Source organism: Giraffa tippelskirchi, chromosome 4 (assembly GCF_054371585.1).
Source record: "Giraffa tippelskirchi isolate mGirTip1 chromosome 4, T2T-mGirTip1v1.2.pri, whole genome shotgun sequence".
In the NCBI taxonomy this organism is placed as follows: domain Eukaryota; kingdom Metazoa; phylum Chordata; class Mammalia; order Artiodactyla; family Giraffidae; genus Giraffa; species Giraffa tippelskirchi.
The window spans coordinates 37,737,032-37,764,740 of record NC_137278.1 but is presented as its reverse complement, the minus strand read 5'-3'; the positions used below and the strand labels follow the sequence as shown (position 1 = coordinate 37,764,740).

The 27,709-nt window shown below is 44.1% G+C and overlaps 1 protein-coding gene and 1 long non-coding RNA gene across 2 annotated transcripts in view; one reads left to right on the top strand and one right to left on the bottom strand.

Annotated features, from left to right (window-relative positions):
• Positions 1 to 27,709, top strand: part of ANTXR1 (ANTXR cell adhesion molecule 1) — a 250,291-nt gene that overhangs the window by 164,234 nt on the left and 58,348 nt on the right. Inside the window, exons 14-17 of the mRNA XM_081594569.1 lie at positions 3,532 to 3,573; positions 13,327 to 13,422; positions 13,953 to 14,120; positions 26,408 to 26,488. Coding sequence (XP_081450695.1) covers positions 3,532 to 3,573; positions 13,327 to 13,422; positions 13,953 to 14,120; positions 26,408 to 26,488 — 387 coding nt within the window. The remainder of the gene's footprint in view (positions 1 to 3,531; positions 3,574 to 13,326; positions 13,423 to 13,952; positions 14,121 to 26,407; positions 26,489 to 27,709) is intronic.
• LOC145546768 (uncharacterized) overlaps positions 18,887 to 27,709 on the bottom strand; it is a 31,880-nt gene continuing 23,057 nt past the window's right edge. Inside the window, exons 11-12 of the long non-coding RNA XR_014083247.1 lie at positions 22,899 to 23,078; positions 18,887 to 21,236 (exon numbers count right to left, since the gene is read on the bottom strand). This is a non-coding gene — a long non-coding RNA (uncharacterized LOC145546768). The remainder of the gene's footprint in view (positions 21,237 to 22,898; positions 23,079 to 27,709) is intronic.

Sequence of the window (27,709 nt, the reverse complement as noted above, 5' to 3'; positions counted from 1 at the left end):
TGGCTCACTCGCAGGCAGCCCATCCAGCTTCAAGGCTTGGAGTAATCATATGACTTCAACTCAGCCTGCCTGGATCGCACTTTGAGATGCTCTCTTGCCATCACTTCAGGGTGGGGTCGGGGGGTGGTGTTTAGGGGGCGGCAGACAGTGCTGGAGGCAATAGGAAGTCTTCTTCATTCCCACTGAATACAGCCAGACACCCAACCCAGGAGACCAGATGGAGGTGCTTAAATCCTGTCTACCTGAACATGGCGGCATTTTTTCAGAGGCTCAGGTGGCCAGTTTACAAGTATGTCAGAGTGGAATCTAGATTATAAATTAGTCTGCTTTTGATTAACACTTAATAAATCTTGCATTTTGCTTTGTCTTTTGGGTTCCCCTTGGGATATTGTTGGCTGTAAAATTCGATAAATATCCAATAAGACACTGTGAACATCAGCTCTGAGTGATGGGCCACTTGGCTGATATCTGCACTTCCTGGCTGATGTCATGTGCTTAAACATGCGTGGTAAAACACACTGCTGCTGACCCCTGTGAAGACCCTGGCCACTGTCAGGCCCCCTGGCCACTGTCTGAACACCAGCCTCCTATCTCACTCATTTTATGAAGCTCTGGCTTGTAGGCTGCACCATCTGGAAATCACCATACATAGTCATTCAGTATATGCGGGGTGGGGGGGGGGAGGGGATGGCGGGCAGTGTTAAGTGAAACCTTCATTAAAGATGTGATAAAAGCAAGAGAGAGCGACTATAAGAAAGGGAAAGGGGACTAATAATAGTATGCACCATCTATTGAGCACCCACCCTGTTTCAGAGCAAACATTATTGCTCACCGTGACTCAGTTCCTGCAAGGCTAGTGTTATTGCTCCCATTTCACAGAAATGGACTGTGGAGCTCAAGGAGGTTCAGGGACTTGTCTGATCTTCACAGTCAGAAAGAGGCAGGTCTAGGGTTCACAAGTGACAACTACTCTGGAAGATGCAGCAAGGGATGAGGCTGGTTGCATTTTGAAGACAAAAGCCCAGCTGCTCTGCACCAAACCTCTGTTCACCTAGGATACTCAGCAAGCACATAGCTCACAGCACTCTTGTCAACATCTGTCTGTATTCCCGAGTCTCCTGCTCTCCTCTCAGTCCCTTCCCTAAGACTGCCCTGAGAGAAGAGATGCATGCCAGATTGCTGTCCCCAGCTCTTCACTCCTCCTTCCATTTCCTATTTGAAAATCACCACTGCCTCTGGGACAGTGGGAAGTCTGCATTGGGCAGTAATGACCCTCCTCAGAGATTTTTTTAAAGGAGTTTGGAGCCAGTGTTGAGTGGGTGAGAAAAATCATGGCTTCGTACTTCACAAACACTTCAGCAGGTTTCTCACAATGGCCAGGAAATGGAGGCAAATGCAACAATAGTTTGAAATGATCACCTCTGCCTCTTGATTAATTGAATACCATCCTTTTAGGTGACTGAAAGCTCAGTCCCCTGGCTAGTATTAGTAGAGCCTCAAGTGAGTAGCCTATCTCAGCATACAGAGATGATATAACAGATAGTGGTAGCATGGGTGACAGCAGTGGGGATCAGAGCCCAAGTTAGGTCCCAGAATAATCATCAAATGAAAGGTGGGATATGCTTAGTAGAAGGGATGGGGAGGAAGAGCTGCCTAGTAGGCAGCCTGCCCTTCAGCTGGTAGAGATCTCCAACCAGATTAAGGAACTGGTCCCATGGACAGCACCTGAGCATCCATCCACAGAGTGGTTCAGGCCAGCACTGATGCTAACACATCAAAAGATATATAATGACTTTTGTATTTTCCAGAATTCTCAGAGGAAAAGGACTGCATGTTGGGGTCCCAACATTCTGATAATAAAGTTTGGAGTGTGAGAGGAGGGAGGCTTCGACGAACGTGGTGGTTGTTCAGTCGCTAAGTTGTGTCCCACTCTTTGCAACCCTATGGACTATAAGATGCCAGACTTCCCTGTCCTTCACTATCTCCTGGAGTTTGCTCAAATTCATGCCCATTGAGTCAGTGATGCTATCTAAACATCTCATCCTCTGCCGCCTGCTTCCTCTTTTAACTTCAGTCTTTCCCATCATCAGGGTCTTTTCCAATGAGTTGCCTCTTCCCATCAGGTGGCTAAAGTATTAGAGCTTCAGCTTCAGTCTTCCCAGTGAATAATCAGGGTTGATTTCCTTTAGGATTGACTGGTTTGATCTCCTTGCTGTCCAAGGGACTCCCAAGAGCCTTCTCCAGCGCCACAGTTTGAAAACATCAATTCTTCAGTGTTCAGCCTTCTTTATGGTCCAACTCTCACATCCGTACATGACTACTGGAAAAACCATAACTTTGATATACAGACCTTTGTCAGCAAGTAATGTCTCTGCTTTTTAACACACTGTCTAGGTTTGTCATAGCTTTGCTTCCAAGGAGCAAGCATCTTTTAATTTCGTGGCTGCAGTCACCGCTGCAGTGATTTTGGAGCCCAAGAAAATAAAATCTGCCATTGTTTCCACCCATTCCCATCTATTTGCCGTGAAGTGGTGGAATCAGATGCCATGATCTTAATATTTTGAATGTTGGATTTTAAGCCAGCTTTTTCACGTGGTAGAGTCAGAGTGAATAATGGCCAAACTGCCTTGTAAAAAATTTTAAATAGAATTAACTAAAAGGTTGCAAGAGCTTTCCTTTTATGAATGGGGTGTACGAGTAGGAGATAAAAATGAGGACAGGTGGCTTACTGCCACCCCTCTGTCCTCCTTGCTTGTTCTTCTCCATTGTGTTACCCGTCCTCTCATTGGTTAGAAGCGGCTCCCAATTGCTTGCCTTCCCAAAGTGACCACACATCTCTCTTTAACCCAGATGATGCGGTGTTTGTGGAGCCCAGTCTTAGAATATTGATATGTAAATCTTTGTACCTCTTCAGTTTCAAGGCCCTGAAAGGAATCCCTGGTTACCCCTTCTTTGCTGCCTTCTGTTGGGAATCAGTCTGCCTGACTGTCACACCCTCCCTCCATGAGTACCACCTAGGGCCAGCAACAGTTAATGGGATTGCCAACAGTTAATGGGATTGCCAACAGTTACTGGGATTGCCAACAGTTAATGGGATTGCCAGCAGTCTGAGTGTGGTCCATACCTGACTGACCTCTGCAGCACTATCTTAACTTCTGTTGTGTGCTATTCTTGTTAGATGTGCAGTGGTTTGGGTGGATTGGTGAATAAGTTGATGCAGGAATGACTAGATGAATAAATGTGTGAATACATTTGCAGGACCGTTACCTGGGCTAAGAGATGAAACTGTTACCTGTGGAATACTTTTTTCTCTATACAAAACTATAAGAGGCACAATTCAGTGTGGAGCCCTCAGCTTGGATCATGCTGTAATTACTGAGTTATTCTGCCCAGAAAGACACTTGCCTTGCTTGAACCCATTATGGTAGTAATTATGGCCACACCACCCAGGCACCTTTTGAAAGCAAGCCTCTTGGAAAGCAGGTGGCTGGAGATTTCTACTCATTTGTTCATTTTTTTTTTCCTTTTCAGATTATCAAGGAGGTCCCTCCACCCCCTGCTGAGGAAAGTGAGGTGAGTGACCGGGTGGGCTGGATGGCAGGGTGGGACCGAGAGCTGACTGGGCTGGCCCCAGGCTCAGGCCGCCACAGAGCAGAACTACATCAGGCCCAGACTTCTACTGCATATGAAGCAGCAAAGAGGGAGGTCTTTGGCTCTTTCCTAACCGAGGATAAACAGGAACTGATCTGAACTGACAGCTGGAGGCACAATGGTTTTTGGAAGGTTTTCTCCCTGCAAGAAAAAATTGAGATGTGAACATAAATGGTTTTCTCAGTACAATTATTTGGAGCCCTGAGTACTGATTTTTCCTCCAAAACAGACACTTGCTGGATCTCTTCTCCCTGAAGAGACAATGCTTTTTGTGTGTGGATCAGAGTGAATTTGCCACATTCTCCAAACAGTGATTCTAGGAACAGACTGATGCTGAAGTATTACATTTTCCTTTAATTTAAACAATGTTACCTAAAGACTTGCCAGGCAATAAAGAAAATATACTAGAGCCCCCTCCAGTATGCTAGTATTCTGGCCTTGTATAGGATATTAGATCTTTGTCATTGGAAAGGAGAAAAATGTTTTAGATTCCATCATAAATTGTCCAATAAGCAGAACTGGTCATGTGTGGCCTAGAGGCGTTAAAGGCTAATGGTGAGAAGAAGCATCCCTGGGGAGTAGTGCCTGCCCAGAGCTTTTCCTGGTCCTCTGATTACTCCTGGGATAGCCGGCTTCCCTCAATGTGGCATTCACCAATTTAGAAGCCAGAGTGCAGGTCTGCAAACTTAGTGGGATCCAAAGAGACATCAGTGAGGTTTCCAGTTCATTTTCCTTAATCCCTAAGGTAGGTTGCATGCAAAGGGAGCACCACCCCCTCACCATTCCTCTTCCCAATGCCTTTGTCAAGTTTCCTTCATACAGAAAACAAGATAGTGATTAAAATTCCATGTGGCTCTTATATCCTGAACTATAAGCATGTAAGCTAAGGGATTTAATAACTGCAATCAACTAAAGCGCATGTTGTTGGAATGCTAACTTTCTGCCCAGAAATCAGTGGAGGAAATTACATTGCTGTGCACAGCTAAGGGAGGGGAAAAAACTCTCCTGACATCCACAAAAGCCTCTTCTTAATCCTTTAAGAGAAAGCACCGTGGCTAGCTCCCCCAGTTCCAATTTGGCTGTGATTCTATTGTGTGCAGCTGTGTCTTATACTCCCTGAGAAAAATAGCAAGAAACTCTCGATGAGGTTGCTCTGTTTGCCCTGAGGTGAAGAATGTTCCCTTCACTCATCATGTTCAATTAGCGGAGTTATTACCCTTTCTTCTGCTGCTGGCTCTGCATTTGCCTTTGGAAGGTGACATGGCAGCCACCATGGCCAAAATACACCAGGGGTCTTAGGTCCAAGACTGTGGGGTATGGTTGACCCCAGGCCCCAGCATCTAGCACAGGACTCCACGCACAAAACAAATGCAATAAGTATTTGTACAATGAAGTCCTACAATTCTGGATGAAAAAAATAAAGCCCAAGTCAGTAAATCACCAAGAAAGAATAGCTAAAAGCAAGAGAAAACAAGTAGTTGAATTTTTCCAGTTTCATCCAATATTCTTTATGGGAGTCATACTTTCACCTCTAGAAGGCAAACCTGAAACACAATAACAGCCTGGGGACCCTTGAGACCTAGCGGGCTGTGTTAGACCTATAGGAGCTTCCACGCTGGCCAGGGCAGGCTAAAGGGGGCACTGATTCTCTGGGCATGCATGCTGGTCCTGATTGCTCCTTGGCCCTGTGAGCTCAGCAGCCCTCATCTCCTTCCTAATGTGTTTTGGCAGAAAAAAAGAAAATAATCATAAAAAAGAAATCCCACAGAAACGATGACATAACCCAGCCCATGAAAGTATGTTACACAAAGCCCTGAATCACAATCTGAACCTAGACAACCTTCTCCACTCCAGCTCCCTATGTGCAAATCCCACCAGCCCTTCAAGGACAGCTCCTGTGCTGTAATTTCCTTTCACTACAGCTAATTTCTCCTTTCTCTGTATTCCCAGGGTATTTTATTGACGTTTTCCTTCTGCATCAAAGTTTAAGATTATTAGCTATACTTGAAGGTCAGGATCTATATCTAATTGATCTTTGATTTATCCCCAAAGGATTTACAATATTTAATATTTAGTTAATAGCCAAATGGGGTTAAACGCTCTCTGCCATAAATATGAACAAGTATCGGTTATCCAAACTTTCATCACCTCTTATAAGCATCATATCCTAAAGGTGATAAATATACTGAGAAAATGAACACAACTTTATAATGAACTCTCAGTTATCCTCTTTATTCTTGTTGTTGTTCAATCACTAAGTCATGGCCGACTCTCTGTGACCCCGTGGACTGCAGCACGCCAGGCTTCCCTATCCTTCACTATCTCCTGGAGTTGGCTCAAACTCATGTCCATTGAGTCGGTGATGCTATCTCAACATATCATCCTCTGTCGCCCCCTTCTCCTTTTCCCTCAATCTTTCCCAGCATCAGGGTCTTTTCCAATGAGTCAGCTCTTCACATCAGGTGGCTAAAGTATTGGAGCTTCAGCTTCAGCATCTGTCCTCCCAACGAATATTCAAGGTTTATTTCCTTTAGAATTGACTGGTTTGATCTCCTTGCTGTCCAGAGGACTCTCAAGAGTCTTCTCCAGCACAACTCAAAAGCATCAATTCTTTGGCACTCAGCCTTCTCATGATCCAACTCTCACATCTGTACATGACTACTGGAAAGACCATAGTTTGACTATATGGACCTTTGTTGGCAATGGTTGTTTTTGCTTCTTAATATGCTGTCTAGGTTTGTCATAGCTTATTCAACAAACCTCTGTCCATAGTTCTTCAGGCACTCTGTCTACCAGATCTAATCCCTTGAATTTATTAATCACTTCTACTGTATAATCATAAGGGATTTATTAGGTCATACCTGAATAGCCTAGTGGTTTTCCTTACTTTCTTCAATTTAAGCCTGAATTTTTCAAAAGGAGCTCATGACCTGAGCCACAGTCAGCTCCAGGTCTTGTTTTGCTGGCTGTATAGAGTTGCTGCTTCTTCAGCTGCAAAGAATATAATCAATCTGATTTTGGTATAGACCATTTGATGATGTCCATATGTAGAGTCATCACTTGTGTTGTTGGAAAAGGATGTTTGCTATGACCAGTGTGTTCTCTTGACAGAACTCTGTTAGCCTTTGCCCTGCTTCATTTTGTACTCCAAGGCCAGACTTGCCTATTACTTCATATCTCTTGATTTCCTGTTTTTGCATTCCAATCGCCTATGATGAAAAGGACATCTTTTTTTGATGTTAGTTCTAGAAGGTCTTGAGGTCTTCATAGAGCCAGCCAACTTCAGCTTCTTCAACATCAGTGGTTGGGGTGTAGACTTGGATTACTGTGGTGTTGAATGGTTTGCCTTGGAAAAGAACCAAGATCATTCTGTCATTTTTGAGACTGCACCCAAGTACTATGTTTTGCACTCTTTTGTTAACTATGAGGTCTACTCCATTTCTTCTAAGGGATTCATGCCCACAGCAGTAGATATTGTGGTCATCTGAATTAAATTCACCCATTCCCATCCATTTTAGCTCACTGATTCCTAAAGTGTTGATGTTCACTCTTGCAATCTCCTGCTTGACCACATCCAGTTTACCTTGATTCATGTACCCAACATTCCAGGTTCCTATGCAATATTGTTCTTTGCAGCATCATACTTCACTCTCACCACCAGACACACTCACAGTTGAGCATTGTTTTTGCTTTGGCCCAGCCACTTCATTCTTTCTGGAGCTATAGATTCTGAGCAACTGACAGTGATATCTCTGTGTATAAAGACAAGACAAAGAAAAATTACTTGAAATGTCAAGCTCTCCACAAAAACAAGAAAGCTAAATTTTAGCAACTAAGAAGAGCTTTTCCTTAGACTGAGGACTCCTCACTGTCTCTAGTTATTCCAAATAATTGGCAGTTTATGGAAGAATCAATAATGGAATACTTCACCTGCTAATTTAGTTCTAAAGGTCATCACCCTCCATGCATTATCTGATTGTTTGAGAGGGAGAGGGACATGTGTTGAGTGAACTGACACTGTGTGAGCACCCAATTAATAATAAGACCTGGCTTTAAATTATGAATTCATTTCCAGGTTTATCATCATGCTCACTGATGCTAATGATTTCTCTGTGGCAAGAATTTCTTAGATGGAAAAACTGGGCTACAGAAAAATTAAACAACGTGTCTTGTTGTTTTGAACTCCCTAACAGCAGCAGACCTGGTCCCTCTCACAGCTGTGTCTACACAAACAGCCAGACTAGCATCCTACTGTGGAGGGGTGAAGAGCCAAGTTTCTGCCAGGCATCTTTTTTTTCCAGTGGACATATGACACATCTGATACACATATGCACAAATACACCCTTACATACACACGTGTCTGCTCCAATCGGAAGTCCTAGAACAGACCCAAATTCAGTCTTCTGTATTCAGTAGTTTAAAAAAATAAACACACAATTGCTTTAAAAGTGCACACACAATTCTTCATTGAAAAACACAGGACAGTCATTGTGTTAATCATTATGTGTATGTAAACAGATAGGATGGTACCAAAACATATCAGTTAAGTCAACTGGGATTTTTTTTTGTACTTACACAGAAGAGTTGATGAATTTTTTTGACTTGCCAGTTCATTTTGAAGAATTCGTCTCCAAGACAGACATTGAAGCTGACCTCTCTGGCTTATCCCCAGAGACTTCCGAGGACACAGTACAGCCAGAGCTCCTTAAGCTCGGCCCTCCAGAGCCTCTCAGACCTGGGTGTTTCTACGGCTTCCATCCTTTATTTCATATCATCATCCTCACAAAACTTACTCTTCTATAAATGTAAACAATCTCATTGACAGTTACATTCTATTTTTCTCAAAATAGAACATGTTGCAGTAGAGGCACAACTACAATTGTCTGAGTGAGTAAAGGAAGGAATGGACAAATATAGGGCCCTTGTTTGAGGGCACGTAGGGTTTATCATAAGGTTTTAAGACGTGCAACAGTTCAAAGAACTTTTTAATGAATTCAAAGGCTGGTTTAAAACTATTTCCTTGGGCTCCGTTCTGTTTCAGTTATGTTTTCCCGTCTACAGATGGGTCCTACTGTTACCCATTGTGAATTGGAGATTGAGAGCCTATTTGGGTCAAAATGGCCATTTGGTTCTTCTGCCAAATGGATATCAAAGAAGCAGGAGTGTTAAAGAACTTGTAGACTGAGTCTCAGAGGGCCACCATTGGCACAACTCTAGGAGGCGCTCTTCACATCATGGTCTGCATGAGGAGTGAGAGATCCCCAGGATCAGTAATCTCACCCCTTTCCTTGCTGGTTTGCTTAATAACTGACTAAAAGGTCAATATTTGTTGAGTGAGTGAAGGTCAATACAAGGAACCATGGCAAACACAAGAAGGGAGCAGTGAATTCCCTGGGGAATCAGGGAGTTCTTCATGGAATAGGTTACATTTGAGCAATATCTTAAAAGATGGGTAAAAGAAGCAGGAGAAGTTTGTTTCAACCGTATGGAACTGTGAATGTTGAAGCATGGAGCTATATAAAAGCCTGGCATGATTGGAAAGATGGAAAACGTGCAGTGCGTGCAGGCAGCAGAGGACTAAACCAGTCATGGACTCCCGAATGTGTGCATCAGACTTCTATTTCTCAGCTCTTTCTTGTCCAGGTCTGCCTGGATGAACAGGTCAGAAGAGGCCTCCCTGTCTGAGTCACGTGCTGCCACTCGTGTTACCCAAGCATCAGCCAACTGGATGTCTGGGGCCACCACATCCTTTAAAATTTAAACAAAACTTCCGCTGACGGAAAACCAGCATCCCTTCCTAATCTCTGTGGTTGCTCCAGGCACCACTGCCTCCTACTACTTGCTTCTTCTGTCTTATCTCCTCTTCTTCCTTTGCTGGATACCATCTAATAAGTCAGATCCCTCTATTCCCCAAAGGCACAACTGGCACAAAGCCACCTGCGTAGGAAGTTTTACTGAAGGTTTAAAAGTACCAGCGGGTTACAATACAGTGCAGCCAATTAAACAGAACATTAAACAGCCCCTTCTTTTTTATTTTTAATTTTTTTTAACACCAAAAACATTTTGTATTGGGGTATAGCCAATTTCCAATGTTGTGATAGTTTCAGGTGAACAGTGAAGGGACTTGGACATACATATACACGTATACCATCCCTGTCATTCCATTCCTGGAAGGTTCTCCTGGACGTCTTCTCCAGTGGGACCTGGCAGTTTCCTGGAGTTCAGTTCCACTCTTCTGCTCATCTTCTGCTGACTGCCCACAAATCCCTGATTCCTATGGTTTTGCTGACACAAAGCAGTTGGGCTCATCCAGTCTGTCCTCCATTTATCATAGGGGATCTCTGTACTGGTGGTTTTTCCCTTCCCTGCTATATCCTTAAAGGGCAGCGTGAGAGGGACTTCCCCCAAAGCCCTGCTATTTAATTAGAGGTAGAGACTCACCTCAGGTGCTGCCAATTCTGTCACTGAAATTGCTGGGGACTATCTATGATTTTACTCCATCAATTTATGGCCAAATAAAAAAAAAAACCACATAAAAAATTCCCTTCTCTTCTGAAGATTGCAAAACCCTTCTGTCTCTAGAATGTGTCAACAGAGCCATAGGAACTGAAGGGAAATTCTGACTCTCCCTTTGGTCAATCCATGGGCCTTTGTGTTGTCTTTTGCTGTTGTTGTTTGAGTTTGGCCTGCAAGCTCAGCTCAGAGGATTAAAGGCAGGCTTGGTTGCATCAGGAGCACATGGAGCAGATTATCGTCTAGGCATTTCCTGTATGGGATGCAGGACCTGCACATGTGCAAAAGGTCAGCCCAGCCTGGGTACCCGGCAACAGCGGAGGGATAGAGCCCAGGGGTGGGAAGAGATAGGGGGAAGGGCAGCTATGCGTGCAAGTATGGGGGAATACCCGACAAGGCAAGCCAGATGAGAAATCCACTCCACTGGTCTCTTCATTTCTCTGGATCTGGCTATCCTCTTCTGTGCAGTGAAAAATCCCAATTAGATGGTCTCTAACATCTGTGCTCCTGTCATTTAAAAAATTAGGAGACGCATGAGACCCTTTCAGTGCGCTAATGAATAGAGCAGCTTTATTCTTGGAATTTCATACATTCTTTGTGCTGCTATGTTCAGTTTAGGGTGACTTAATTTCAGTTAAGTACTTGACCGGGCATGCCCAGGGTTTTGGAAGCCCTGTTTCATATATGACACAGACACATTCTGGTGGTAATGTTTAACCATATAAGGCTCCTGGTTGGCATCATAAACTTTCTGAAATTATAAGGTGAGATACTGTGAGCTATAGTATTTTCTTGCTGGTGTCTTTTTTGTTTGTTTTTATTTATTATTTTGGCAAATGTAGTCAGAAGTCTTAGCAGGTACAAGAGGTAAGAAGTAGAAAACTGCATTTACTTGAAAGCATCAAATGATTGGAAAAGCAAAACACAAAAGGCCAAAACCTAGAATTTTGTCAACACTGCAAAACAATCAAACAAGAGTGTGGCTGCCTGGGCTCAAATCCAGCTCTGCCACATCCAAGCTGGTGACTAAGTCACTTAACCTCTCTATTTCTCCTCTGTAGTGGGTGTAATAGCACCACCTACATCACTGGCCGGTTGAGAGATGACTGGGTTAATATATGTCAAGCACTCAGAAGGGTGACCAGTACATACATGTTAAAGGCTACATAAATCCAGCTGTGACATCACGAATTCAATACTGACAATTATTGAGCACCTACTATGCACCAGGCTCTGTGCAAGATTTAGAATACAAGGGTCGACAGAATCCACTGTGCCTTCAGGACTCACAGCCCCACATCCAAGAAGGACAGATTAATTTAAGACACACACACACATGCAGACTGACCCATTCTGGTCAGCTGCCAGAATGTGATCACAATCCTTTAGATATATTAATTTTTAAAAAGAAGCCTGCCCATCACAAGCACAGAAAGTCACCTTGAAGGTCTTAATGTGTTGTGTTACTGCTTTGCTTGGTCACCTCTGGCTCTGATCTCTCTTCTGCGGACCCTTGCATGTACCCTGTCCCGTGCCTGCCCCTTTCCACACAGCAGTGGCCCCACATGGGACTCCACTCTGCCTCCCCAAATGCCTCCAACCCAAGGCTGTGGGAGGTGAGCTTGTTCTGAGCACATTAATCTGCTTTGCAGACTCCATTGTCAGCTTCCTTTCCTTATCCAGAAGGGAAATTATGCCACCAACCTCTAGCCCATCCAGGACCGCAGATGGTGACTCTTTCTCCCCACAACAGGAATCAGCGCCAAGATAAGGATGAGTTTTGCTAATTATCCCTCTCTTATCCCTCCCTTTTCCACCCATAAGCTTACAAGTTCCTCTTGTTTTCTCCCTTCATCTTAAAAAGCATAGTAAATGCTAACTTCCTGTCAGTAAGCTAAGTTGCAGACACCTAGTTAACTGCTTTATTTGAATCATCTTGTTTAATTTATTTGTAAATTCAGCAGATAATTCTTGGGCATCTACCATGTACTAGGTGCTGTTCTAAAAGCCGAGACTGCAATGGTAACTATGACAAATAAACAAAAGCTTTCTTGAAACTTCCATTACAGTGTCGAGAGACAGACAATAAATAAATAGCAAGCCATGTGTGTGCTCTGTTGTTTAGTCGTGTCCGACTCTTTGTGACCCCATCGACTGTAGACCACCAGGCTCCTCTATCCATGGAATTTTCCAGGCAAGGATACTGGAGTGGGGTGCCATGCCCTCCTCCAGGGGATCTTCCTGACACAGGGATCAAACCCACGTCTCCTACATTGGCAGGCAAGTTCTTTACCACTGAGCCACCTGGGAAGCCCTATAAGAGCAAAAACTAGAAATAAAATAGATTGATGGGATGAAAAGACTGGGGCTACTTGAGAAGGATGTCCTGGGAATGCACTCAGAGTATCTGGGAGAGGGGAGTGTGGAAGGAAGAAGGCTGGAGAGGTGAGTAAAGGCCAGAGCTCTCAAGTCAGAGTTGAGGTTTGGAATTTATTCTGCTGCTTTGTGGAGAATGGATTATAGGTAAGAGAGGTCAGTTAGGAGACTATCTCCATACCCAGGAGAAAGCTTATGGAGCCTTGGTACCAGGGTGGTGGAGGTGGTAATGGAGCTTGAGTTGGAGAAGCCATGAATTGGGGATCTTTTAGAATTAAGGTCAGTAGAACTTGCTGGAAAATTGAGGTGAGATAGGGAAGGGGAAGCAGAAGGAGAGAGAATTCAAGCGTGACTCCCAGGCAGAGGGAAAGACTACGGCAGGAACCAATCTGAGGTGGGGAAATCAGGACTTCTTTTAGACATGTATTGTGGAGAAGTTGATTAGTCCCCAAGATGTCAGTGCCAACAGAGATCAGAGAAGTCAAGGACAAAGATGTAAATTCACGAGGCGTTAACATGTAGACAGGATTAGATGAGATATACTATAAAGGAGTAGAGATGCAGAAGAGAACATATTCCAAGAATGCAACACAATCTAACCAGGTCGTACTGCTCTTATTCCCACTTTGCAGATAAGGAAAATAAACTTGGACAGGTTAAGTGATTTGCTCAAGGCCCAGTAAACGGTGGCACTGGGATTTAACCCAGGCAGTCTGCTCCCATCCGCTTTGCCATAGTGGACACAATGGTGCTTTGCTTCCTTCATGTGTCACAATCTCTCTGCAGGAAGAAGATGATGATGGTCTGCCTAAGAAAAAGTGGCCTACGGTAGATGCTTCTTATTATGGTGGCCGAGGCGTTGGAGGCATTAAAAGGATGGAGGTAAGGACAGCTTCACTTACGCATGTCTACGTGCTGACTACTCAGTGACAGAAAACCAAAGCAAAATGGTGAAAACTCACACTTAAGGTCTAATGGGGATGTGAATCGTGAGGCATCAATGAAGAGATGGCGAGTATAGCCTTTTACCTCTGCACCCCGGTGTCTTGTCCACTGGGAGTCAGAGCAATTCACTCGTTAGCTCAAGTCCCCCCACCCTCACCCAGTGATTGCTTCTATCACTGGAATAAAATCTAGAATTCTTACTGGGCCCACAATGCCTTTGCGTGTGTTGTTCCCACGCCCTGGGTGGTTCCTCCCCCAAATACCCACGCCCCTTGCTCGCTTTCACTGCTCCTCCAGCCCCTCCCCCTTTCCCTTTCTCTACTCCACCCCTCTTCTCTGGTCCTCATGACCCAAAAGAAATGAGGACTGGGTAGCACATCGTACAGTTATTTGTGATACCTGTTCTCCAGGGGCATCATGTTTTATTTTGTCATTTTGTGGGGTTTTTTGTATGTGATTTATTTTAGGTTCGTTGGGGAGAAAAAGGCTCCACAGAAGAAGGCGCTAAGTTGGAGAAGGCAAAGAATGCAAGAGTCAAGATGCCGGAGCAGGAGTACGAATTCCCTGAACCCCGAAATCTCAACAACAACATGCGCCGGCCCTCCTCTCCCCGGAAGTGGTATTCTCCGATCAAGGTGTGCCTCTTTCTACTCAAAAACCCGTCCTCACTCTTTGTAAAACACTTACATAGAAAGAACCAGAATCTCTTGAGATGATATCAAACCAAAATCCAGCTTATCACAAAGACACAAATTTCTCAAATCATGGACTTGAAAGTTTAAATGTATACTTTCTCAGTTTCCACAATATCAAGGTGAGAGCTGGGCTTTTTTGTTTTAATTGAAGTATTGTTGATTTACAGTGTCTTGTTAGTTTCAGGTGTACAGCATAGTGATTCAGTTTCATGTATATATATATTCTTTCTCAGATTCTTTTCCATTATAGGTTATTACAAAATATTAAGTATAGTTCCCTGTGCTATACAATAGGCCCTTATTGTTTACCTATTTTATGTATAGTAGTGTCTATCTGTTAATCTCAAACTCCTAATTTATCCTCCCCTCCTTTACCTTTTGGAAACCATAAGCTTGTTTTCTGTGTCTGTGAGTCTGTTTCTGTTTTTTAAATAAGCTCATTTGTATAATTTTTGTAGATTCAGCATATAAGTGATAATGTATAGTATTTGTCTTTCTCTAACTTACTTCACTTACTGTGATAATCTTTAGGTCCATACATGTTGCTGCAAATGGCATTATTTCATTCTTTTTTTTTTTTTTACAGCTGAGTAATATTTCATTTATATATATATATACATCACATTTCTTTTTCATTTATCTGTTAACGAGCATTTAGGTTGTTTCCATGTCTTGTCTATTGTAAACAGTGCTGCTGTAAACACTGGGGTGCATGAAAGTTTTCATCTTTTCCTGCTATATGCCCAGCAATAGGAGCTGGGCTTCTTAAAATCCCCATGGCAAAGTGGTGGAATGAGAGTGGACTTGAAGAAAGTGACTTGGGTGGTAACCCCAGAGAATCATTATAACTTTCAATAATTTCATTGGTAGGCTTTCCATAGTCTAACAACAATGGCTGGATTCTCCTTGATGCCTAATGTCTATCCCTCTTGCCACAACAGAAGCCCATTTCCCTTTATTGAAGCCATGTGCTGGTGTAAGTGGGCTGTGTTGGCTGTGAGTCTAGTACTCATTCTCCCTGGCTGCGAACAAAATGTCTTGTTTCTCCAGCATCTCTCTTCCCCCTCACAGTTCCCCAAGCTTAACTGAAAGCCTTTTTGACTTACTGGGAAATTCAAGTCATAGGAGGCAGTTAATGCTTCCTAAAGGCCTCTTTTCTCTTCCTCACGGGTGCAGATGTCTTTGAGTTCATGTGAGTCGTTCAACACCCTTGCTCCTTGGTCTTCCCAGGCATCTGCACTATGCCAACTATCAAAGAGCACTAGAAAATTGTAGCCAAAAAGACTGACATAGTCTACCAGAAAAACTAAAGTGGTAGAGTCTTTGCTGCCCAGGTCTGTCTGGAATCTGAGGCTCCAACTCAGATCTGCACCCTCTAGCTCTGTGCTGCAGACAGAACTTGCCAACTCCAAGGCCTCTGGTGAAAGACTCAATATAAGAACCAGCTCTCTTTGCGGAAGAATGGATACATGTGTATGTATGGCTGAGTCCCCTTGCTCACCTTTGAGTCCACCTGAAATTATCACAAAATTCTTAATCAGCTGTACTCCAATATAAAATTAAAAGTTTAAAAAAAGAACCAGATCTCATCAGCAGCTGCCCCCCCCACCCCACCACACACACACACACACACACACACACACACACACACACAGCTTTACCCCTCTTCCAGTGATAAACTGAGATATTTGCTAATTTCAGAGCAGCTCTTCTCCCATGACATCAAAAGAAGTGACCATTTTAAACATTGGAGGAAACTTTCTTGGTAGTTGTCTCTGCTCAGTTGAATTACCTCATTCTAGAACTAATCGCAGTGCATTGTCATTTTGGTTTGTTGTGTTTCAAGTGGTGAGATTCTTAAGATAAGCCACCCCCTCTCCTAGAGCAATGGGTTGAACTCTGGAAAAAATGTGGCCCAAATGTAGTTTGCTTGACTAACAGCTGTTTGCTTCTAATTATATTCTAATGTGGAACATTCAGTGGCGTGCATGCATGCGCAGACAGGAAGGAGCCAAGGAGAATCTCAGATGAAGGCGAAAGGGGATTTTCTATTATGTTGTTTTCAGAAATCTGTACCTTGTGACTAATACAACATATTTGGTAAGAGCCAGGATTTCATCTCTGTAATCTTGGATATTGAGAGAGCTTTAATTCTATTTGAAGAATTCATATTTGCTTGAGAGCATGTTATTCATCTGTTAACTAGTGGTCTAGGACTGAGTTTTATGAAACAAATGAGCATACGGACAACTAGATTTAGAAATCTCAAAATACTCCCAACACGCACTTGGAATTAGTGTCAGTTGAATTGAATATTTGTTGTGTACCTACTGTGTGCCAGGTACTGCTGGATATTGAGTCTATGGAGGGTTTCAAACTTGGCTAAGAATCAGTCACCTGTAGGAGCTTTAAAAACACAAATTCCCAGGCCTAATGTCTCAAACCTCATGATTCGGTCTCACAAAAGGCTTTCAAAGTCTCCCTGGTCTTCGTGACCTGCCCACTTTTTCTCATGAAGTGAAACTCCTTTTTTCCCCTAATTATCTCCCTTTTCAAATTTCCCATCCAAACTCCCTAAGGGAGACCCCACTGCTGCATCGATTACCACTCCCTCCCCAGCCCCTGCTCTTCAGCTTTGGTCACTGTGTGTGTGTGTGTGCACGCTGGTTCTCAAAGTGTGGTCCCTGGATGGGCAGCATCAGGAGCTTGTTAGAAATGAACACCCTCAGGCCCCAAGCCTGACCTGCAGCTTTGGGGCTGGGGCCCAGTTAACAAGAGATCACCCAAGGTACCAGCCAGCCTTCCAGAGGAGGCTCCCTGAGGGCAGGAACCGTGGTGTGTGGCAAAGTGACCACAATCATGCCTCGGAGACATCCTAAGTTTCACATGGGTCCATTGTTCTCCCAAATGCAGCTGCTGGATTAATGTTGAGTGGTTGGAAAACTGCATGTTAAGAGATCACCAAAAAAGCCAGCTGGAAAAAACCTGTGATGCTGGTGGGCTCGTTAGGCGCCTCTGTAGGACCCCTTTGTTAGGATATGAGAAAGCATGAATGCTCCTCCTGCCGCTGGAGCAGCTAACACCAAGGCTTACGTAGCACAGCTCGTTCGTGTGACCACTCCTGTTTGTGAGTCTTCCCCTAACCAGATTTGATCCCTGCCAGAGGCACCAATTATGCTTAATTCATCTTTGAATCACCCACAAACAGCATTGTACCTGGCATGGAGTAGGGATTCCTCCACCTCTTGTTAATAGAGCCGATGCGTGGGATGTAATTATGAAACCACACCCAGAGCATCATGCCGGATAGACTTTCTCCTGTGACTTACACAGATCACTTTGGTACTCTCGGCCCAAAGAAGGTGACATTCTTCTTGCTATCTCTTTGAGGCAAGGAGAGAAAAAGAGGTCATCCTATGTGTATCTGGGCCAGATGGGCAAGGGAAGGGAAAGAAAAAGAAAGTTTGAGTAGAAGCACAGAACAGAATTGAAAAGTCATAATGTACACTGTTCAGAAGAAGAGCAGACTCTCCACCAGAACCTCAGCCTTTGGACTGTAACCCCATGCATGGTTCACGATGAGCCCCATTCCAGCCACAATGTTTATACACACCACAGGCCTTGGACAAAGCATTCAGCCTCAAGCTGTGCCGTAGACTCTGTTTCCCTTTCCTGAACCCTCTCGCTGGATTTGTCTTGATCCTGGCAGGAAACAGAAGGCACACTCAAAAGTGGGTCGAACTCACACAGATCTGGGCAGGGTTAAGAGAATCCGTGGCAATGGTGAGGCACGCAGGCACTCAACAGTGAGAGCTGTGACATCCCTGGGCCTGAAGGGCAAGGAGAGGAGAGGGTGTTACTGGATCCAGTGAGAGCTGCAGCCCCAGAGTAGAGGTCGCCCAATGGGAGCTGTGGCCATAGAGAAGGAGTCAGTAATCTAAATCTGCTCTGCTCCCTGTTTTAGTATGCTCCACAAGCTAAGAATGGTTTTTGTATTTTTTTAATGATTTTATTAACACCTACACAACAGCCTTGAGTTTGCCTCTTGACCTACAAAGCCTGAAATATTTACCCTCTGGGCCTATACAGAAAATGTTTGCAGACCCCTGCCCTATAAGAAAGCAGCCACTGATGAAAGTGGGGGTCAGGGAGGGAGTAGAAGGAATAAGTACCAACCTTCCCGTTATCTTGCCCTCTTCTCTCCTTTTTTAAATTGAAGTATAGCTGATTTACAATGTTGTATCAGTTTCAGCTGTACAGCAAAGTGATTCCATTATATATATATTTTTTCTTTTTCAGATTCTTTTCTATTATGGGTTATTACAAAATACTGAGTATAGTTCCCTGTGCTATATGGTAGGGTCCTTGTTGGTTATCTATTCTATATCTAGTATATCTAGTATTGTGTATATGTTAATCCTAAACTCCTGATTTATCCCTCCACCCTCTTCCCCACTTTGGTAACCATAATTCATTTTCTATGTTTATGGGTCTGTTTCTGTTTTGTAAGTAAATTCACTTATATCATGTTTTTTCAGAGTCTACATATAAGCAATATCATAATGTTTATCTTTGTATGACTTACTTCACTTAGTGTAATAATCTCTAGGTCCATCCCTGTTGCTGCAAATGGCATTATTTCATTCTTTTTGATGGCTGAGTAATATTCCACTATATATATACACACACAGACATACACACACATGCACATGCCCCACATATTCTTTATCCATTCATCTGTCTGCTGTCATCTTCTGGTGCTACCTGTTGGCCAGACCAAAGGAAAGCTAGATGATGCCATCTGTTGAGGTTGCACTTCCAAGGCATGGAACAAGGAAGGCAGAGAATTGCAGAGAGTGGATGGGGGCAGGCAGCTCACAGAGGATGGCCCACCCACTCTTTGCCCCACTATCAACAGGGAGAACATCTCCACCCAGGGCAAAACTTTCCGAAAGTTCTAGAAAGAGTCCTGGTTCCCCGGTGAAGGTGGTCAGAATCACACACCTTTAAACTGGTTGCATTTGACTCGGTTTCTCAAGCATTCCAGGAAATAGATTTGAGGACCAGAGAAGCAGGGGAGCATGTTGCCTCCGCACACCCCAAGGGAGCTCACTAGGAGAAGGAGTCCACAACGAGCTGCTCCCTGCCGTCGCCCAGGCTAATTTAAGACACTGACCACACTGACCACACTTCACCCTTTCCTCATTCCAGGCTCATGATCAGGAAATTTTCCGATATTTGGCCTGAATTTTTCTTTGCTCGGTTTTCACCCCCTGGATTTACAGCAATCCCGTGCTTCTCATTAAATTGGGACTGACCGCTTCAGGCGAGTTAAGTAATGCCCAGATGTATGGCCACCAGAAAGATTAAAACCAGGTCTGTTTTCAAGTTTGCTGGAAGGCTTGCAGCCTTCAGAGAAATGATTTTTCTCCTTTTCCAGTAGCTCCTCCCTTTGACTGGCAATGACAGAAATGACAGCCGAAGGACAAAAGCCAGACCCTGGCTGGCCCTGCAGACCACTGCGTTCTGCAGAAGAGCCAGACCGGCCTGTGCTGCTCGCAGTGCCGGGAAGCCGGTGGTCTTCTGTTCATTTTCTTTCAGGCAAACTTGTCATCCCTGGCCTTAAGCACCTTGACCTTTTAATCAAGCAGCATTCAGTGCTGAAACTGCACTGAACGAAGCTGTATGCCGTCCAGTAAGCCACACTGAAGACTTGAATGTTGTCAGATGTGCTGTTGATGTTGAACAGACATTTTTTTGTCCCTTCCTGGCTACATTTTAGAATGGTTCCAAACATGTTTTAAACAAAGACTGAAAGAAGAGAGAAAAAAAAATTACCATGTGTGAGTGTGTCTATGTGTGGGTATGTGTAGGGGAAGTTTCTAACTTATGCATTCATTTGTTTCATTTAAGGAGAAGCATGAGTCACAATATTTACTATATATTTTAAGGTATAAAAAATTAGTATTAGTCTCTCACAGCCCTCTAAATTGAACTACCCTCAAAATTCCCAGCTTCTGACTAACTTCCAAGTAGCTGAGGCAGACAAACCAGAAGAGAAGATACAGCTGCTGCCTGTCCACCCCTCCTCCCACCCCCAAAAAAGGAAAGAAAGGCAGCCACAAAGCTCATGCACCAAGATGCTTTGAGCGATGGGCCTCACAAACCTCCTGGCATGGTCTGCTTGTTTAGGAAGAAACAAGTGAGCATTGATGTAGAATTCCCAGTTTGCCAGCCTTTGTGGATTGGAAGATATTGATTATCAGGCTGGGGTAGAATTGGGAAACCTGGAATTGGTACACTTCTCGTGTGATAGTCAAAGTGTGTCAATTTCATATGAAAGAAAGATATATATAAATGTCAGCTAATACACTTTGGTGGAGGGTTCCCAGAATGGTGGAGAATCTTTAAGCTTCGCAGAAGCATTCCTCCTTGTAGAGAGGGCCATGCATGCAGGACACTCAGATCTGAGAGAAAAAGTGGAGTCAACTTAGAGGCTCCCCCCAGGCTGTGAGTAAAGCCCACCGACCACTTGGAAGAATCTCCTGAGGCTCTTCTCATCCCAAAGGGATGTTATTTATAAGCGCAGTAGCTACTGTCTTGAAATGACAAAACTTCTGCCTCCTCTCAGAAAATCAAGCCAAGGAACCTTATTATGTACTTTTCTTTGACTTTTAAGAGTTATTCTTCATCCTCTTGATTCTAAACACACTTATTCTGAAGCTTCAGCTCTTGCATAAAATGCTATCTGATGTATTGACAGAAATACAACAAGGTATAGGATGTATAGATTACCCCAACTGTTTTCTATGCCACACAGAATGGGGACTTTGGATTCATTTGTGGAACTTTTAGAATTCAGAACACTGAGGCTACAATCAGAACTAGCTGGTCTTACCTTGGCCAGAACAGCTCATGATAGCAGCTCACCTGGATGAAGGGCATACCTGGGTGACGCATGTACCACAAGTCAGGCATAGTCCCGAGGGCCTTTCTTGCACTCACTCCTTCATTTCTCACCAACACCCTCAAAATTAGAAACTGCTACTCTTCCTTCTGTTTTACAAATGGAAAAATCAAGGCACAGAGGGGTAACTTGCCTAAATTCACACCGCTAATAAGATGTTTCTTGATTTATTTCATTACCAACAAGCATCCATTCCAGCTAGCAATGAAATTTGTTATTAATCAAGTAGTAGAAAGGACTGGGAGCCTGGAGGTAAACTCCAGGCTCAGGAAACTATCTGGAGCTCAGGCTCCAGACCAATCAGGAAACTTCACAGGATGAGTGACAGATGATCAAGGCCAAGGCAGTAGCCAAGGAGACAGTGGAGCAGGGCTGGACAGGAAGAGGCAAGAGGGGAGATGAGACAGAACATCCCCCAGACATGGTCGAAGTTGGATGTGAAGGGGTGGCAGAGAGAGAGGAGGTGATAATGACCTGTCTGGTCATTGCCTGTCTGGATGTTGGCGGTGCTCCATGGCATACTCAAGACAGGATGCCAAAGGAGGAGCAGGTTGGGGAAGAATTATTCAATATGTGATGTTTGGGGTTTTTTTATACCTGTGGTATGTTTACTTTACAACTAAGATTTGGTAATTGGATTGGAAGCTTATATGAGCCATGGGCAGACAGGTAGAAATTTGACCCATGAGACTAGGTGAGAGTAGGCGGGGCGAGCATTCTGCCTGGGAGTGAGTCTAGTAGCAGGGGGACACCGAGGGGACACCCTTGCATCAAGGGTAGGCAGAGAGGAGGAGAAGAAGAGGCTGAAAAGGATATGAGAGAGTTAAGAAGGAGCAGGCAGTGCCAAGGTTTAGCCAAGCCTTAGCGAAGCAGCTGTGGTGGAGTGTTGGGGGTCCCCAGACACCGTCATAGAGGCTGGGGGGAAAGGTGGAAATGGGGTTGGAGGACAGAGTGGAGGACGAGTGCTCCATGCTTGTGAAGTACAAATTATTGGGTTCTTACTCGTCATCTTACATTCATTTCCATCTTTCTACAGAGCATTCCAAATTATCATTTTAATGACTTTACCTGAGGATTAATACATTGATAACATTGAATGAATGCTTTCTGTGAGACAAGTATCTTACTTCAAGGGCTTGCCAGGTGGCGCTAATGGTAAAGAACCCACCTACCAATGCAGGAGACATAAGAGACGCGGGTTCAATCCCTGGGTCAGGAAGATCCCCTGGAGGAGGGCTCGGGGACCCACTCCAGTATTCTTGCTCAGAGAATCCCATGGACAGGGGAGCCTGGCAGGTTACAGTCCATGGGGTCACCAAGAGTCAGACATGACTGAAGCGACTTAGCATGCACGCATCTTACTTCAATATCTAATTGTAAGCCTTTTTAGAAATCCATAGAGCAGACAATATTATTATCTCTCTTCTTTTTAAAGATGAGAAAGGTAAGACTTAAGGACATGAAACAGTTTGTCCAAAGCCACAGCAGAGAAGGTGAGGGGCAGCCCCAAAATACAGTCTAAAGCCAGTCATTTTGTGCTTAAATATCGCTCTATGATCTGTTGCCACAAAGAAACATGACCCATTCTCCTGGTGTTGCACATCTAGGTGGTTTTTGCCCCTTTTCCCTACCTGGAACTTTGGATTTCTGCTGAGTTAATTATAACATTTCCTCAACAGCCACTTTTTCTTTTAGCTCCATCTCATTGCGCCTCTGGAGAAGGAAATGGCAACCCATTCCAGTGTTCTTACCTGGAGAATCCCAGGGACGGCGAAGCCTGCTGGGCTGCCGTCTATGGGGTCGCACAGAGTCGGACACGACTGAAGCGACTTAGCAGCAGCATTGCGCCTCATTTGTCAAGGAGTTGAGTGATCAGTGCACAGAATACTGAGAGGGGGATAATTTACCAAGTCAGTTACCAGGAGTACCCCCTAAAAAACGGAAAAGAAAAGAGGCATTCGTCCAGGAAGTCCACCTGGTTATCCTGACATATAAATGCTTATCCCAAAGAACTTTAAAAGGAAACATTTAACCAATGATTGAAACGGTTTAATGCAGAAAACCATGCTGAACACATCAGCAGTCCTTCCCAGCATTCTGAAGTCATTCCAGAATATTTTTAGAGATTTTTGTGAATACTTGGCCAAGAGAGATGAGAAACATTACGCTTAGCAAGACAGAGTTGAACCCACAAGAACTCAAGCAACCATTGATAAAGGTTGCAGAGCACATTTTTCGTATCTGAATAAAACCCACCAGAAAATAACTTCAGAACACCAACTCTTCAAGGTGGCATTCTTAAATTGATGCTGTCACTATGAAAGCTTTGTGGCAAGGAACTTGAAGTCTCTAGACTCTCCTAGCCTTTCAGCATTATCCTTCAAAGACCACTTACTGATCAGTGTTTTCAAACATGCTCGTGAGACCCCAACAGGGATACATGTTGGCCCAGTAAATCCTTATGTGTGCACTTGTGTGTATTCACTTCATACACTAATACTCACACCCATGCATATTTAACTGATACACATTTTTCACAAATCATACTTATCCTCACCATGTGCCATTAACTCAAATATTTTCTTTCCTATTAATTCAGATCCTAATACACAAAATTATTTCATGAGGGGTTGAAGAGTTGCAACCCCCAGTTTAGAAACCCTGTTCTAGAGGATCTAAGTGAAAGTGCTCCGATCAGAAGATCTGCACAAGGAAGAAGCTGCAGTTGGTATAATAGAAAGTATATGAGCTTTGCACAGGGAACTATATTCAAAATCCTGTGATAGACCATAATGGAAAAGAATATTTTAAAAGAAGGTGAAGTGAAAGTGAAAGTCACTCAGTCATGTCCGACTCTTTGCGACCACATGGAATGGTCCATGGAATTCTCCAGGCCAGAATAATGGAGTGGGTAGCCTTTCCCTTCTCCGGGGGATCTTCACAACCCAGGGGTCAAACCCAGGTCTCCTGCATTGCAGGTGGCTTCTTTACAAGCTGAGCCACAAGAATGTAGATATGTGTATAACTGAGTCACATTGCTCTATAGTAGAAATTAACATAACATTGTAAATCAACTATCCTTCAATTTCAAAATTAATAAATGCTATCTAAAAAAATTTCTTTTTAATATTTAGAATTAGGCAGACATGGTGGGGGCATCCAGTCACACCTCTCCAGTTTACAAGTTGTGTGCCTCTGGCCAAGTTAGTTGACCTCTCTGATTCCTTCCCCGTAACCCTTTGGGACTGCTGGGAGAATGAAATGAGCAGACACACAGAGAAGCACCTAACCCAGCACAAAGCAGCACTGGATGCACTCATTCATCTAACACATATTTACTGAGCACCAGAAGCTGTGCTAAGGGCTGTGTATACAGCAGCTAAAAAAACCAGTGGCACATCTGCTTTCATGGAGCTGGCATTCCAGACAACAGAGACAAATACTAAGCAGATAAACAGAGCCTTTGTCAGGGAGTGATAAGGGCTGTATTAGTTTCCTACTGTTGCTCTAACAAATTACCTCTAACTGAGTGGCTTAAGACTGCACAAATTTATTGTCTTATAGTTCTGGGGGTCAGAAGCCCAAAATGGGTCTCATTGGGCTAAGATGACAGCAAGGCCAGGGCTGCACTCCTTCTGGAGGCTCTAGGAGAGAATCCCGCTCCTCATCTTTTCCAGATTCCAGAAGCTGCCTGCTCATTGGCTTGTGGCCCCCTTTCCTCCCCAAAGCCAGCTACCACGGGCTGAGTCCTTCTCACATGGGATCACTAACTCTGCTTCTGTTTCTCCATCTCTTCCTCTGACTCTGACCCTCCTGCCTCCCTCTGTTAAGGACCCCTGTGAAATACATAAATAATAAACAAATCCATGTGGTTAGCTTGGGTCCATCCAGATGATCCAGGATCATGTCCCTAATCTAAGATCCTTATCATAGTTGTTGGGGCAATTCGAGCACAGGTTGAAAAAGAATTTCCAGACACACAGCATTTCAGAAGGGAGTGATTTTATTAGGAACAAAGAGCAGAGATAAAGGAGGCACTGCAAACACAGTGGGCTGACCTGACAGACCAAGAAGAGTTGACAGTTTTTGTGGGTTAATAGCCAATTTTTACAGCCTCAAGACAAAGAAAATTCCTGCTGGAAGGTTGGTGTTAGGTGATTGGTTGGAGTGCTATAGAGTGTTTACTAGAGTGGGCATCTTTGCCTAATTTGGAGTCAGGAGGCCTGTTAGTGATGATCAGGGGCTTTTGGCAACAGTTACAAAGGGACTCCATTAGCTTATTGACCTGGTTCTGAGCTCCACTTCTGTGGCCTTGGTACAGGGCTCACACCTATGGCAGGACTCAATAGTAATCAAATCTGCAAAGTCCTTTTTTTGCTATGAAAGGGAATGTAGTCACCAATTCCAGAGGCTAAAATGTCATGTCTGGAAGTGGAGGCAAGCAGATTTCCTGGTGGTGAAGGGAAATCAGACAAAGTAAAGATGACTTCTGCCTGTTGGTGGAGTCACCAGCCAGGGTTAATAATAAGAGCAAAGCTAAATAAATGTCTTTTTTTCCCTGTGCTTTTAGTGTTTGCAGTGGCAGAAGCCAGCTCCACTCAGCATGTCTAAGGAACTAGAACGTTAGACTCCCTTTGTCACGTACTATGAAACTTTAGCCCTCACAGATTCACTTCTCAGATTGAATTCTCAGATTCAGCCAATCACCTACAACTCCAAAGGGGGCTGTGATTTGTGGTGATCCATGATCCTTGGTCATTTGTCCCTCCAGCCCAGGATTCTGGAAACTTTTGTGGGGACAGCCATGGATCTGTGCCACAGGACCCTTTCATTGGTCTAGCCCCATCCACACTTCTGTTCAGTCATTTTCCTGAATTTGTCCTCATTGTTTCATTTGTAAACTCAGTACACTAAATGGGAAGAAAAAACTTTAGTGCAAGTTGAAAAGCTTGACCTGCAGTGTGAGGAGATGCCCAGAAATGCAATGAGAACAACAGGCTAAATGACTCCTCTGTGTCTGCACACCTGAGGCTGTGCTAAAGTCGCAGGTGTCTCCTGCGTGAGCATCAGGGTTCTCTGGGATGCGTCTCTTCTCCTCCATTGCTGAAACCCACATTTTGAACTAGAGAGTCACGTTCTGTGACAACTGCATTGATGGTGAAGTGTGGTTCACATGACTGAAGAAGCATGGAAAGATCATGTCTGTGCGGGCCCTCGGTCTGGTTTCAGATGTAATCTTGGTGCATTTGTTTTATTTCAGGGAAAACTTGATGCCTTGTGGGTCCTACTAAGGAAAGGGTACGATCGTGTGTCCGTGATGCGTCCGCAGCCAGGAGACACGGTAGGATTCGTTAACGGTGTCGCATACATGCATTCTTTTTCTCTTTCTCTCTCTCCCTCTGACTGTTGAGCTGGAATAACTCCAGATATATGAATCCAGCTATCATTTCATGTTGTGACAAATCAGATACTAGTTTTCAAAATTTGGGTTCTACAAGACCTTGAGTTTCGACTTGCTTTTCTGAAAAGGATTTTGACCGAAACAGGTTAGATTAGCTTCCTGGGACTTGAGCTGCTGGGTTTCCAGGTACAGTGAGTGAATAAAGCAGGGATGCTCAGGCAGCTTCCAGAGAGAGGACTGCTGCTCCTCGGCCACACTGGCCAGGGGTGACAAGCAGGACGCCAGGGCCACAAGGTGGAGCCGGGGAATAGAGACCATAGGAAAACTCCCCCATCATCCAGCAAGTGTTGGGTTTGTCTGGTCCAGGATCACAGGAGGGTCTTCCGCAGTGAGGATTTGCCCCGAAACTGTCAGGACCAAGCTCAGAGTGTCTCCAACTGGAAGGAGACAGGAAGGGAGGAGGCCACAGAGGCCTTAGTCCTCATTTTGTAAATGAAGAAACAGAGGACAGGACAAGCTGAATAATAACAATGCTGGAAACAACCTCAGTTCTGCCGTAATCAAGCCATTGCTAGCTCTTCTGGGAAGAGCTAGTCTCTCTTTTATAAAATCTACAAAGCAAAGCCTGGAACCAAATTCTCCCTCAACCACCCACAACCTGCATCTTTCATCTGCTGTTCTGGGAATCAGACACACTAACCCAAAAGCAAAGTCAAGGTGTCTAATTTGGGGCTCCTTTTGAATCAGGTAGAGTTGGGTCTGAATTTTGTTTCCTTCCTGCCTGGAAAACCCTAAGCAAGTCACTTGACCTCTCTGAATTCCATTCTTCATATTGTGAAGTGGTTGATAATAATTACTTCAGTGTGGCTGGCTGGAGACAGTAAGGTTTGTAAGGCATTTGGCTTAACATTTGAACACATTAAATAGTAATGCTCAGTCAAACATTATTATGATTATTTACCTTGTGCTTTTCTGTCTGTGAAAGGTTGATGCAGAAATTCAAACTATATTGCTATTGATTATGTCAGATATACCTGCATCTTTACACTGCCCACTCTGCAACATGGCACAACTAATAAAACGAGAGCAGGGTCAGTTAGGCAGGTCACCCTCCCTTTGCACCTGGTAACAACAGGTGGCTTGTGGTTGAGAGGATTTGGT